The sequence below is a fragment of the Liolophura sinensis genome, chromosome 6 (assembly GCF_032854445.1).
Source record: "Liolophura sinensis isolate JHLJ2023 chromosome 6, CUHK_Ljap_v2, whole genome shotgun sequence".
Classification (NCBI taxonomy): domain Eukaryota; kingdom Metazoa; phylum Mollusca; class Polyplacophora; order Chitonida; family Chitonidae; genus Liolophura; species Liolophura sinensis.
The window spans coordinates 15502943-15518797 of record NC_088300.1 but is presented as its reverse complement, the minus strand read 5'-3'; the positions used below and the strand labels follow the sequence as shown (position 1 = coordinate 15518797).

At 40.0% G+C, this 15855-nt stretch overlaps 1 protein-coding gene across 1 annotated transcript in view; it reads left to right on the top strand.

Annotated features, from left to right (window-relative positions):
• Positions 1-15088, top strand: part of LOC135468594 (potassium voltage-gated channel subfamily H member 1-like) — a 49294-nt gene extending 34206 nt beyond the window's left edge. Inside the window, exons 5-10 of the mRNA XM_064746935.1 lie at positions 1137-1532; positions 2819-3230; positions 7792-7991; positions 8990-9242; positions 10758-10954; positions 11894-15088. Coding sequence (XP_064603005.1) covers positions 1137-1532; positions 2819-3230; positions 7792-7991; positions 8990-9242; positions 10758-10954; positions 11894-13171 — 2736 coding nt within the window. The 3' untranslated portion in view covers positions 13172-15088. The remainder of the gene's footprint in view (positions 1-1136; positions 1533-2818; positions 3231-7791; positions 7992-8989; positions 9243-10757; positions 10955-11893) is intronic.
• The last annotated feature ends 767 nt before the right edge of the window (positions 15089-15855 follow it).

The window sequence follows — 15855 nt, the reverse complement described above, 5'->3', positions numbered from 1 at the left end:
GCCAAATCACACGGCTAGCTGGTGTGTGGGCCACCCTTAGCCCAATAACCCTCACACATCTCCGTATCAGTTAGGATGAGAAGAACTGTTGCATGACCGGTGCCAGCTTGTAAGTTGTCTTTGTCTCCACTGATTAGACCCAGGCCACTCACTTATCCATGGTTTTGACCAGAGTGAAGATTGGATCGAACTGGAAAATAATAAAAAATATAATGAAGGTAGAAATAAATTCCATAGAAATAATTTTTGTTATCTTATGTTATGCTTGCACTCATTCGACACTTCAGCCACTGAATATTCATGGATGTATGATGAAACACTGAAAAAACCTGGATAACAAGTCTGCAAGAAACGTATGCTAAAAGTAGTCTTTAATTCAAGAAAGCTTTGGATTCCATTCAGCTAATTACCCAGGGCTGAGAGCGAAATTGAGAGTAAACTGACATTCGTTCCAGTTTGGATGTCTGTAACTAGCCAGTATCCAATAAACATAAATATAGTCTTGATATTTTTCGCTTTTCCTCTCCACGAAACCAAAGTAGATCGAGATGGCCTGTGTCGTGTCATGTGACTATGTTTGTTGGTTTACAGCGTGAATGTACAGCATATGATAACAATGGTGTCAGTGTTTTCATCAGATGCTAGATAATTTTCAACAGTCTGACAGATTCACGTTTTTTCATATTCTGTGTTACACCGTAGCCTTTTCGAGCGTATGTATTGTTTGTATGAGAAACCAAAGGTTGTGAACATTCCTATAATATAACTGTGTGGAATCAGATTTACGTCTTAATGAATTACTAACTCATAGATTTTCTTCATTTCTGTCATTCTAACTTGGAGACAACTTTCCACTAATGCCTTATTTTTGTAATTTTGAATTTTATCCATTTTTTCTCAGACAAAAATCACTCAGCTGAAATTCAATATGGGATCGTTTTTTTTTAATACATGCTGCTCTTAACTGTGACCGCATTTCACCACAAGTTGTGTTTTTGTTTTCTTTTAGATTTGACTTAAGCTTGTTTCATACTTGTTTTCTTGACGTAAATTATTTGTTATACTTCTCGTCACATATTTGAATGTTGGTGTAATTCTGGCCCATTGCCCCAATCTGTTTCACTTGACGTTTTCAGATGATGAACCTCAACTCGGACGTGCTTCCTCAGTACCGCCAGGAAGCTCCCAAAACCCCTCCCCATATCATCCTTCATTACTGCGTGTTCAAAGCCATCTGGGATTGGATCATCCTCAGTCTAACTTTCTACACCGCCGTCATGGTCCCATACAACGTGGCCTTCAAAAACAAGACAATGGATCAGGTTCCACTTCTCGTCATCGACAGCATTGTAGATGTTGTCTTCTTCATCGATATCATTTTGAACTTTCATACCACATTTGTTGGGCCTAGCGGAGAAGTTATTTCAGATCCGAAAATCATCCGCATGAATTACTTAAAGAGCTGGTTTGTGATCGACCTGCTGTCATGTCTGCCTTATGACGTCTTTAATGCGTTCCAGTATGTAGATGATGTAAGTAAAGTTCGTTAACAATATAAAGACGTACAGCACAGAGACATAAAGGGAACAAGACATTCCCTTTGTGTCAGATGCTCTATTTATAGAAATGAAAAGAAACCGGTTCTAAAGAAAGATTTAAATCTTTGTCTCCCCTACTCATTTCGTTGTAAAATATCGGGGAAGGGGGGGAGGGGGGCTTAGGATCGAAATGAGTTCAAATGCAACTCATGCCAGCTTACTCTCCGGCCCTATGTGGGAAGGTTCGCCATCAACCTGCGACTGGTTTCACCGGGATCTGCCCGGTTTCATCCCACCATAATTCTGACCACTGTCGTATAAGTGAAATATTTTTGAGTATGACGCAGAACACCAGGCAGATAAATAAATAATGATTAAAATATGATGTTCACGATTTCTCTCAAACGAAAACAGCAGAGAGAACACAGTAAGACATGTCATTAAAGGCAACGTGTTGCGTTGACCTCAAGATTTATCATAAGCATGTGTTTGCGAAAGTAAACGCATACAGGCCAACGCTGTCCCTGTTAGGGCGTTACCTTTTGTTGGTCGATTGTTCAAACGTGCATCAACCAACACCGATGTAAAACATAATGTTGAAGCTTCATTAGACTGTCGCTTTTAATCAGTAAGGGAGAGCATACCAAAGCGGAGTGGTTGAGCTGCTTGCTTTGCCAACTGTGGATTTCCGAGATCTGGATTTATTACTGTTCTTTTCAAGACTCCTTTGCTTCCATTGTTTTTGAAGCCTAAGTGTTATGTAACGGTTGACTATGCTCTTTCTGTACTATTACACAGAGTACGTTGGCGACTACTCAGGCATTCCGCTTTCCTCTGCAATGAAACTGGTATCCATCATATTAGTAAACAATTCTTGGGCATGGCATTAAACAACAATCAGATATTTATTTGATTTATTTATTTGATCGGTGGTTTACGCCGTACTCAAGAATATTTCACTTATACTCCGGCGGCCAGCATTATAGTGGGAGGAAACCGGACAAGTCCTGGGGGAAACCCGCTGACAGACCTTCTCACGCACGGCCAGAGAGAACAAGAATCAAATAAACAAATATATAATCATCATCAGTCAAAACACACAAAGTGAACTTTTATCCCTTCAGTCCAGCTATTAACATGTTAAATTTAGAGAACAAACCTAATTAAGTCTCAATTTAATAGAACGTCTCTAACTTCCTTTAAAACAACTTCCTAACATGATAAAGGAGCAGAAAGTTTTACACATCATAGCTAAAATACTTCATGTGTATGTTTTTCAGGGCATCAGTACTCTGTTCAGCGCTCTCAAAGTGGTACGACTCCTGAGGCTAGGTCGAGTTGTACGTAAACTAGATCATTACATGGAGTACGGCGCTGCTGTCCTCATCATACTTATCCTAGTGTTTATGCTCTTCGCCCACTGGTTTGCCTGTATATGGTATAGCATCGGTCTCTCGGAAATCAACGAGGGTCTCAACTATGGGTGGCTCAACACACTCGCCAACATAACAAGTTCGCCTTACTTCCGGGTGAACACCAGTCAAACTTTGGAAGGTGGCCCGAATCGGAGCATGCGCTATCTCACAGCGCTTTATTTTACCCTCTCGTGTATGACAAGTGTGGGGTTTGGAAACGTGGCCGCCAACACCGAGTCCGAGAAACTGTTTTCAATATTCATGATGATATGTGGAGGTGAGTTTCAACTGTTTGGCGTTGTGGAAATACAGAACAAAATAATCTTGTTATTATGTAGAGCATGCACTGTGTGACGACATAATTAACTAATTTGCATACGTTATGCCCAAATTTTTCGAGAACTCCACATTGCAGTTCCTTGGCCCCTAATCAAAATCACCTGGCAAGTGTGGCAGTTGCATCAAACGAACGATTGTGTAGAAAACTAAAGGACATACCTACATGTACTCCAGTTTCCTCCACCCATAAACCATATAGTGAAAAATTCTTGAGCTCGTTGAGCTCGTTGGTGTCACTGAACACCAAATAAGTCAATAAAGCAATCCTTTATTATTAAATAATTGTCATGCGATCGAATATCGCGTAACACAAAGCTAACTGACAGGTGTTTGCCAGGGATGACTCCGTGAAGGGTTTCTTCAAGCAACGGCATTTGTACTGGAACTCCTTGTATCACCCGTCGGATTCTCTAGCGAGTCTGGGAGGCATGAACAATAGTTCTACGATGATAATCATGTAATTAAGAATGTTCTTTAATCAAGGGCCTATTCGTTTATTGCTCTCTCCATCTCTTCTCTATGCTGTCTTCGTTTCTGTAATAAATAAATCAATATCTGACAACGAAGATTTATCTCTTCGTCAAAGTTTGGAGTGAATCGGAATATGGAAATCAACGTCGATGAAGACTTATGGGCTGAGTAATGATATTAGCATTATCCATACATGTACATGGAATTTCTCGGCTTTTTCAAGTTTGTAATGATCCATTCTTGGAGATGGGACTGCTACAACTGTGAAGTATAATTGTGCTTGATAAATGATCACGAAGTAACTTTATCTACGCAGTAAAAGATATATAGCGTTCATGGAGCGAGAACAGATCACAAAAAGAAAACATACAGAAACTCACCATCGAGTTTTCTATTCAGAAAACCTCCGGATTATGATCAAAGCAATCTGTCGACCAATCGGGCACGTGAGCAAATAAAGAAAATAATTAATTGTTGACGTCTGTATGTTGAGTTTTAAAACCATAGATAAACACACAGAAATACTGATCCCTGACAAACGATAGTACTGAACATGGAAAGCTGTCACGATTTCTTTAGATATTTACACATGTTGTTTTATGCGTGTGTATTTATGCAGTCAGCCTTGACTTGTGGAACTTTGCAGGTAATGGTTGTTCTAATTGACTAACATTCTCTCTTTGAACACCTCAGTAGTATTTACTCCATTGTTATGGTGACCGTTTTCCAGCAATTTGAAGACTGCAATAATTTTTAGGTGGTCTTCACTTCATTTAACATCTAACTGCATGTGGATGTTTGAACAACGCCCTCGTCAACAGCCAGATAAACCGATCCCACACAAGCTTTTGTGTTTGTACAAACTGTCAAACTGTTGAACCCCACATTAGACGCAGTAATTTTTGTTTCAGATCATCGAAATCTGCATTTCACATTAGCTGCTGTGGCTGTTTTATCGACTGTCAGATAGCTGCTTTTCGTGCAAATTGCAGAGGTTATTTCATCGATTGTGTCATGTGACCATTTGAATCAAGCGCTTAAGGTGGTTTGCCTTTATACAAATATCACATTGTGGTGCTGTCAGTGGTTTCATTTGATGCATCATTGGCTTGCACCAAACAGAACTTGTTTTGAAGTGATAAACACCGTATCACGAAATGAAATAGCGTACATTCCCTTAAATCCCTACCCGAGGAAACATTCTATCAAACCCTACCCATGAATAGACATTATTTATTATTCTGTGACAGTCATTAGGTGAACATGTGTACTTTATATAGATACTTGGGTGCAATTTTACTTCTTTCATTAAAAGGCCCCTCCAAAGAACGACAACACACTTCTAGAAAGTTCGACCTCGGAACTCTTGATTATTCAGCTGTTGGATGTCTGGGTTCGGCGTTATAACGATCTTCAATTATAGCTAATTCTAAACTTAGCGGCACTCGCCTTGGATATAGTTTGCCCCAAGGAATCATATGACGGTATAAGTGTGGCTCTTGTGGTAAGACATACAGTATTTGTGATCAGAGTTTAAGTGTCAATCCCATCAACGTTAAGACTGCTATTTTTGTTAGACAAGCTCTCCAAGGCAACTAAATACATCACCCGTGTGCCACGATTTAGGGTCATCAAACGGCCAGATATGCTGTTATTCTTCGACTAAGGAACTCAGCACTAAAGGCTTTACTCTGACAACCCCGGAAGATACACACGTGTATCACGACAATATGACTTAAGCACCGCTCCTGTCTCACGTAAAACTGTATCACTTGGCTGTGTTGACCTGTTTGTTACAAGATCTCTAAATCAGGCAACGTCTCGTAACAAAGATAATTTTACATTTGTTAAGCATCATGATAACCTGTTAGTAATAGCGTGTAAAAGCTACCGATGGCTTGTCCTCCATACTGTTGTGATCGAATTACTCACGGAAAGCGGACATCATGTAGACCTTACATGTGTATTACCTTTGTACTTACTTATCTAACCAAACATATTGGTTTTTAAGCGCTCTTGAAACCAGAGGTTCTGTGGTTTACGCTCTTCCATGGGTCAACAAAGCAAAAGCTTTATTTGTGTCACAATATTGAAAAAGGTGTGGTAACACGAACGTTTACCCAGCAGCATTGCAGGAAGGAATGTATAATTGTAGTTAACGCAACACTGGGAGTATTTCATCCATATCATGAAGCACAACATATTTGGAAAATACTCGCGTTTTGTCTAAGGCTGGTCATCCCAAGTAGGTAGACATTTTCATTAATATAGAAATTAAATTGGACCAGGGTTTTGTTCCAATTAAATACCATTAGTGTGTAAACATTGCATATGTATAAGCTTACGCATGTAGTTCTGGGCTTGAAAAATTACCTTAAAAAATTGCAAGATTGTGTGTCTGTCGTTAAAATGCCTTTTTGCTAAATTCTAATGACTTAAAATTGGATATTGGCGATGTTTAAGTAGATCTGGTTGTGGTTTGTACAAAAATAATAAATTAAAATAAATCTTTTCCAAAATATGAACGCTCCAATATTCTGATGCAAGCTCAACCTTTGTTCGACTTGATTTATGTGTGATCTAAATACAGGCTAAGTGCAAAACTTTTGTACAAGAATGAAGCTATATGACTACGTGGAAGTCTTGTTATTTATACTATGTTTGTGTTACACAGAGGTGTGATATGGGCTGCCCGTTCTACAAAAAGTGTCAGGCGGGGAAATGATCGGTTTTCTCCAGTCTGCAAGAACAATCTTATGCAAGAAACCTCTTTAATCTTTTTCGAGTTCAAAAATGAGATTTTTTCGTGTACAAAATGAGATCTTTTGGAGCACAAAATGAGACCTTTTTCGAGTACAAAATGAGATCTTTTTCACGTAAAGGCATTCTTGTTAAACACTTTGATCAATTCCAAAGTGTCATGAATGTCAAACTACAATACACCTCCTTCTATGTTCATGGATGCAATGGTATCTTTATGTAATAGGATTTAATAATGCGGGCGACCAATAAAGCGAACAAACCGTATTTACTCGTGTGAATATTATTGACGAACAGGTTATAACCAAACTTTAACATAAACTTGTTTAATGCTTTTTACAATGTTCAACTGTCTAATGCGTTTACATCTTATTTCACAGGCAATAAAAAGTCCACAGGCGGTACTAGAATGCGTTGAACGTGAAGTCGTTTATTGGGCCATTAGACTGTAGTTTAAGTCTTTCATTCACGCGTTCATGTCTTTGTGCATCAATTTAACCTGTGGATTTTTGTCTTTGTGGAAATAGAAAGCGAAACAGCATGTTATTTATAGACTTGCATAGACTGATATTTCCCTAGATTTTGCCATGAGATTTGCAACGTGAGGATGTTAGGTATTGTCTGTTTTTTGTGCAATTTTTCTGCATAATTCGAATACTTTCGATTTGAATGGTTGAAGACGTTTCGCATTGGGCAATAAGAATGGAATCGTGTCCTGAAGGGAGTAATTGGTCAGCAAATGATCATGAACAATGCGTTACAACATTTGAAGAAGGATAAAGTTTCGAAAATGTCATTATCTATCATGGGCCTTGGTGAATATAAGCCACGCATGAGGCTTGTGCGACCGTTTGTGAAGCCCAGCATTCGTTGAAAATCCACCAATTTGATGGGGATATCTGTATCTTGATGGGCATATCTGTATCTTGATGGGTGTATCTGTATCTTGATGGGTTTATCTGTATCTTGATGGGTGTATCTGTATCTTGATGGATATATCTGTGTCAAGATGGTTATATCTGTATCTTGGTGGGTTTATCTGTATCGATGGGTATATCTGTAACTCACCTGTGGCAGTTCTTTCAGTAAATTACCTAATGCCCGATTTGTTCCACCCGTAGTCTTACCTTTTCGTATAAGTGAAATATTCTTGAGTATGATGTCCAAAATCAGTTTCTATGAGGAAGCACGTGTATCTATGAGGAAGATCCTGATATTTTTACATGAACGTAAGAAATAACCTGCACGCGTTGTTTGTGTTTTGACAGCTCTGCTGTACGCCACAATCTTCAGTAACGTGACGACGATTTTCCAGCAGTTCTACGCGAGCACGGCCCGCTACCATGACATGCTGAACAGCGTTCGGGAGTTCATGAAACTACACGACGTACCCAAAGCTCTGAGTGAACGCGTCATGGATTACATTGTGTCCACCTGGGCTATGACGAAAGGCATCGATGCTGCTAAGGTAGGTGGTTTCATTGATAAATGTTTACAAAAACCATGTAGCTGGGTGCTGTTACCATGACAGATACAGAATAGCACAGAGACATGTACACATAAATTCTGCGTACATTTCCACGCATGCACAATCGCAAAATGAGATGACTCAATAAATGATTTATTGATTTATTTATTTGATTGATATTTTACGCCATACTCAAGAATATTTCACTTATACGATGGCGGCCAGCATTATGGTGGAAGGAAACCGGGCAGAACCCGGAGGAAACCCACGACAATCCGCAGGTTGCTGGAGACCTTCCCACGTACAGCCGGAAAATCAATAAATAACACGGATGTGTTTTGTTCGTATGAACTGATGAGGCTGAGAGTAGCAGCACTGGTGAAAGAGACATTAATGGTGGGAATAATTGATGATATAGAAACGATGACTAGAGATTGTAAACCTCCCACTTACTGCCTCACAGTATACGTGAAACATTTTGTATTTTTTACTCTTTCGAAAAATATCGTACAGTTGAATGCATTCCTTTCGAATCAGAGAATTTTTAATTGAGGAATGGGAAAAGCAGAATTTACTACGTATACCATCGGTAGCATTATATATCTAATTATAAATAAAACAGCAAAACTTCTTCAAGTATGATCGCAGACAGTTACTGTATTCATATCGTTTTGGGCATTTTAGGGAATGGTTTCCCACATCTCTATACTTACCGCACGATGTCAGAGGTGTTGAGTTCCCTCTCTAGGGTGAGAGAAACCCAGACAATCTGACCTTGGTGAGGTTCACAGGGCAAGGTCGCATCTCGGCTGGGGTTTCATGACAGTACACGCAGACTGAAACCTTAAATGCCATCCCAGAGAGATGCAGAGACCGTTTTTAGAGCTATAAATCGTCTTGGCCGGAAATTTCTTTATGCCTTCTGTTGTATACATACTAGGATTACGGTTGACGTATGAAGACAGTACCACTATCTCGCTTTCTTCCTCTATTCCCAGGTACTCAATTATTGCCCTAAGGACATGAAGGCAGACATATGTGTGCACTTAAATCGGAAGGTATTCAGCGAGCACCCCGCCTTCCGTCTCGCCAGTGATGGTTGTCTCAGGGCCCTGGCCATGCATTTCAATATGACCCATAGCGCACCAGGAGATCTAATCTTCCATCAAGGAGAAAGTCTGGACGCCCTATGCTTCGTCGTCTCCGGATCTTTGGAGGTGATTCAAGACGACGAAGTGGTTGCCATTCTCAGTAAGTTTCCCAAGCCTAAAGGTTTTCTAAAGCGACAGAACATAAAACGATGGGGAGGGTTAGCGCCCGTAACCATGGTGTTCAAGCATGCATTTCCGGGAAGTTGCATTTTATCCAGGGCAGATAACAATCATTTATGGTTCTTCTGTGGTCGTGTTATCTACACAGAACACACTCACATGGAAAGCCGGTTTTAAACACGATATATATTTACAAATAAAAATCCGTTATAATGACGTTATGGGCTAATCAAACTGACAATCATTTAATCAATCAACAGCCCTAACTTTAACCTGAAATGTTTGACGAAGGGAAACCAATCAGTTGAATTTTGCAGATAAATCGATAAGCATATAGCAGACCTATATAGGTTAACCGTACACCTACATAATTGCTGTAATGAAGAAAGTGAGAAATTTTAGTTTCATAAAATACTCTAAAAGGTGATGAGCGAAGACTCTACACTCCAGTGACATGATACCAATAGGCAACTTGCTAAAGTAGTGACAGCTCAGAGCAAATTGATGTTGGAAAACGCTGGCTGCTAAGTAACTAGATATTCAAGAGTTACCATACCATAATGGAGTTCAAGGAAGGGATGGTTCAAACAGATACAATTACTAGTTCTCAGTTTACTGGCACGCATGCATTCTTGTGTCGCTTTCTGTGGGATGAGGAAGCTCTAAACGCTAATTGCTTGTGTGTAATTGCCTGTTGTTGGTGATAGGCTTTACCCTATTTTTACCTCAGAGTTATAACCGCCATTGAAACTTACTTGTTCTTCATCATTTATTGACTTTTCCGCGAAGTGACATTTATCAAGAGCAGATAACAACCATTTCTAATTCCCCCCACATACTAATTACGGGCCTGTTTTTGTTATTGTCCACTATGACTGTACGAGAGTTGTACCTCACTGTACAGCAAGAGAGCAGTTTAGGTTTTTGTCTCCTGAAGTGACAATAACGTATACATATATTTTAATAAGATTGTTTTAACGATAGTAACAATATATAACCTTTTATGTATATGTACTTCCTGCTGATTGCTAGTTACGCAACTATCCCAGAGAGCAGGCTGATAATGTCAGTTGTAAGAATACCGGAAACTAAAAGTTTTAGCTCTGCAATTTGAGCTATATCATATAGGTTATGAAATCATGAAACGCACCTTTCAAGCAAACTACTGAAGCATGATTTTGAGCTTATTTTTAGGCAATAGAAATTAACAATGTGACCACCTCGTCCAATGTTATATTCAGAAAAATGTGCTAAAATGGCAAATTTGGGTACCAAGAACTAAGATTTTGTTACAAAGTTTTAAATATTAACGTAAAAGTCTTTTAAGAAATGGCTTTGTGGAATATGCCCTAGATGTTTTAGTCAAAGTTATATCCAGTTATGTATTTTAAGACATTCAATACTAAAAAGACAAAATTTACTGGCATGAACATTTGATATGTTTTTTTTATATCAGATTGAAATCTTCCACATGAAAATAAATCCATCTTTACAGGCAAAGGTGACGTTTTCGGTGATAACTTCTGGAAAGAAACAACGATTGGTCAATCCACTGCCAACGTGCGCGCCCTCACCTACTGTGACCTTCACATAATCAAAAGAGACCGCCTCCTGGAGGTTCTGGAATTTTACCACGCATTCGCTAACTCCTTTGCCAGGAACCTGACCTTGACCTATAACCTTCGTCACCGTGTAAGTACACCCACATTGTCTAAAATAGATAAGCAAGGGAGACGCGGTGGTAACTGCACCCTAACAGTTAGAAAAAGAGCAGGAGACCGGGGTTCAATCCCAAGTTTGGTCATCTCTGAGACCTTAAAACAGTTAATTTTCTTAACTCCTTGCTGACGCCCAGGTTAACATCATTGGTCGACCCAATGTCGTAATGCTGGGACTTCGTGGGGCATCATGTTTGGTGCATGTCTTCAGTATATGACGCCATTGCTAACAATGGAGCCGGCATGCCGTATGAAATCATCTTGGTGATATGGCTGAAATAATGTTGACAACGACGTTAGGACTCAAGGCAAATCAAGCACGTAAACAACTGTGGCATCATGAAAATTCAGAGACTGAAAACGACCAAATCACTTGCTCTCAAAGACTTACGTGTACATACCCTCGTATAGCAGTATTCCGTGAACTTCATGTCGCATTTATTCCACACTCTGTCATTACCAAAAAGCTGGGCGTGCAATCAACAAGGATTGCGCAAATTCTCAAAATTCTACTGTAAATTAACATCTCGCCTGTCCTGTGGAGTAAGATGGCAAGTGGGACGCTAATACATGCGTTTCTGTCGATACGAATGCAGATCTGTGGAGCCAGTGAAAGCAGTTGTTTAAGTACAGCCTCATAAAATTTAACAAGTTTATCACGAAGTGTAAAAGAATTGCTAAGCAGAATTTTGTTCTCTTTCTGTTTGTATGTTGTATATTGTTTAAGAAAAAACAGGTCTGATGAAAAAAAATGTTGGCTACAGAACAAAAGCATTGGGCGTTTTTACAGACTGACGTATACATACTTACTTTTATATTTGTAAAACATTATATAAATATATGTTCATGTGATGACAAATATAAAGATAAATGTAGCGTACATTTTTAATCACAGTTTCTATCCTTTTTATAGTTGATCTTCAGAAAGGTAGCAGACGTGAAAAAGGAGAAAGAATTGGCGGAGAAGAGAAAGAACGATCCACCATTAGAGCTGGCCAGTGATCACCCAGTGCGCAAGCTCATATCACGTTTCCGGAAAGTCAGCGAAACCAAACACGCTCAGCCTAACCATGACCTTGAGAGGGGTCAAGTGAACCCGTCGTTACTGGGGTCAAAAGCGGAAACACGACTGATTAACGTTTCAGAGAGTTCGTCACAGTTCTCGGCGGTGCCCAGGCTAGGGGGTGGGGCATCCAAGTGGGGGAAGTTTTTGGGAGGCGGGGGAAGTACTCCTAAAATCCCAGAAATCCCTCAAAATGGCAATAATAATATTCCTGACGCTATTCCTAAGAACATCAAGGAGGTGATAAAACCAACCGAACCCCCTAAACCCGCCTTAAAACCGGCCTCCAGGTGGGGCAAATTTATGGCCAAGCCCTCAGAACCTATTCAGGGAAATTCGCACAGTTCAGCCGTCAATCCAAAGACAAATCTGAGAAAGACGGATTCTACGGACAGTGGTATTCTACGGAGTGACGTAAAACTCGATCAGATCGGGGACGGGAGCGATTCGTCAACAACACGGGACACCGTGGCCTCCACCGGAAGTACTCTGTCAGCCGTAGAGCAACAAATGCTTACCTCCCTTTATGACATCCGTTTGGAGATGAAGGAGGAAATGGAGCATCTTAGTCACAAAATCAATCGGATAGACGATCAAATCAGTGAAATTTTACGTTTGTTTTCACCTTCGTCCTCGCCATGTTCGTCGAGAGTGTCTACATATCCTAACTCTAGATACAGTACGTTTAACAGCAGTACAGAAAATAATAGTGCTGGACAGTCGCCAAAGAGTTCTCAGCCGTCATCACCGCACAGGACTTCCCTAGAAAATATACCAGAAACTGCTATCATATCGCCCAAATCACAGGGCTCCAAGTCTCCCTCTCATCGCGGGAGTCCTGACTCGGGCAGTTCTAGTCGCTCAGTAGCTTCCGTGATTACGGGAGCCCCCGGAGCGGCCCGAAGGAAGAGCACGAGCAGTAGTGACAGTAATGGGAAGGTGTCGGTGTCCAGTCTCCCTGAGAGTGGAGCCGGTTCACGGCACAGCAGCACCCGGGGTAAGCCAAAAGAAAACCGAGTCACTAAGCTACTGAAATCCAACAAGGTAGCAGACACGAGTTTAAATGTAGACACGCCCAGAGACGATGAAGATACCCCTGTAAAAGACAGAGACTTGGACATTCTCTGAAATTTGCTTAGAACATCTTTACCAAATTGGTCACATCCGTTAAATGTATTCCTTATCAATACGTGTTTAGTTCTAAACACTACGTTCTGGGCTGCACTCATATCGAGACCATGTTTTGTGATATAATCATGTGGGGTCTCTGTGTGTGACTATAACCCCAAAGCCCCCATCCTCATTGAAACCAAACTATCCCACCTGCGATCTTCATCTTACCAGAGGACCAAGGGCAACAGTAAGGTGCCCGGAACTACATAAGTGCTCGTTTCGCACCCCACCTGTTTGAATTATTTGATTTAGTAATACCATTGGAGGTCGAAAATTGTATATAGTCAAAATGATGTTGATGGATTTTTTCCGTTTCTTTGATTTTTTTTTCGTCATACAATAGTGCTTCGTTTGACATTCCAATAAGACACATCACCGCCTTTTAACCTCTCGCTCATGTTACCGTTTTGCCTTCACCACCACGCCTGTTGTTTTTCTATGAAACGTTATAGACTCCCATTTTCCATTTCCAAAAAACCTTTATGAATTTTTATATGATGGTATAGTATATACAGCGGTTGCCAAGTGTTTGCACTAGATACTGTGGTTTGTTATATAGCTTTGCACCACTGGTATTTGCACCACCGGTATTTGCAAATATTTTACTTTATCAACACATTCCAGTGAAGATCAGTTATGCCACCGTTTACCAGTGTCAAAACCGTGTTAATCCCCAGGGAAATATGTCGTTCTTTGTATACGGCGCTATCAACTCTTTCACGACAAACCCATAGCGTCTCTCAGCGGCTTGCGCATTGAAGTTTTCGTCACGTCATTTCTGCTGAGATACGCTTATATACAAAACTCTATCCATCACTTGAATTGCAGTTTTAAAATAACAAAAAAACTATTTTGAATCAGAAAACGACAGGAATGAGGACATCATTTTCTAAATGACAAAACCCAGAACAGTTTATTTAAAGTCTTATGGTAATTAAACCTGCATATAGACGCAAAACTAAGATTACTGCGCTTTAACAAGGACGTAGCAATTTTAAAATGTATGAAAGACCAGCACTTAACAGACTTTTAAAAGTTTCTTATTCACTCGCTAGAAAAAGGTTTATCTTTAAACTAAGGTCGCACAGCAGTGCCTTGTGGTACGTGGGTTCCAAACCATCCAAAGTAGCAAGACTGTATATTATCCTTTGGGTGTATGAAATGTAAGGTTATTGATGAGTCGTTGTTATACACAGCCTGACAAATGGCGATGTAGACCATGGTCATAGCAGGTGTTTATATGCCCAGATTGTCTCCTATTTTAAATTATGAAATAATTGATTATATGGTTCCCATTAGAGTTGATCCTAGGGATAAACAGCAAACTGTGCATGACTATATAAAACTGACAAGTTTTTGGCAGTGCAGCAGGATCCAGTAGTGGTAACCGCTAGATATGAACAGTACAAATCAAAGAACCGTCACCATATTTCTGGCTGTGTGTACACAAATCTTAATACTGAACATGTGGTGAGTAAAAGTTGCATATATGCGGCCTGGATAACTTAACCTAGCGAATCATTTACTGGTGTGTGTATCCTGCCAATCAAAACAGTCTTTGATGTCTCTTTGATGATAACATAATGGGATTAAGGACAGGTTTGTTTATATAACTGTATGATTGTAAAAATGTCTTGAGACTGTGATGTCAGCAAGGAATTTATGCATGTTTTCAAATTCAGACTGTTACGCCGACGAATAACGGCATTTCTGCAGCATTACAGCCAGATGCGCACATGCGTCTGTTTTCTTGTTAATCTACCGCGCATTCCCGGCAGTAAGGACGATCTCTCTGTTAAAGTCCTTCTGGGCCTCCCTGAGCCTCTGTGCCTCCACCCCCAGGCTCTATACCCACGCCATCCCTCTCTTTTTCTACACGTTATTTGTATATCTGTGATAAAACGAAAAACCGACGGCGTCTTAGGCGGACATGACGATCGAAATTGTCACGTGATTGAAGATGTTCCGGGCTTTCAGGCAAAGCGGTTTTACTGGTATTTATATATATATACAAATATATACATATATAAATATATTTTAACATTTCCACGTGTTTGAAATATTATGATCACTTCACACCATGCAACGAAAGGGTGTGTAGAATGTTGTTCCTTTTCACATTAAATTCGGCTAATTGTTCACCATGAACTATTTTTGTTGTTGTTTTTATATTTCCTGATGATTATTTCTACATAAAGGAAGGTTTGGCCCACTTCAGGAATATATACAAAGACTGAAACACAAACATGTAATGTGATCGTTACTAAATCTTGTTACATCAAGCCATGAAAATATAGCTGGGTCTTTTGATGGGGGTGGTGGGTAAATAATTACGTTTTTATTATACAGTTGTGTTAGTCCCATTGACAGGAAGTCTCCCGCTTAGCCCTGCAGCCACATTGCGTCCTCAGTGCAGCAGATGAGACATGTGGTGCAGTTGGAAATCACATCAATATTTAAAACGATCTTAAATGTTGGTCTTGCAATACTGCATGCGAAACAGAGACATTAACAGCAACTGATGGAGTTCGACATAACAGCTGTGCTGTTGACAATCAACTGTTACCGGAAATAAAACGAATCATGGAAAGAAAATCAACACTGTCTACACGTACCAGATATTGATAAATAAATGAAAC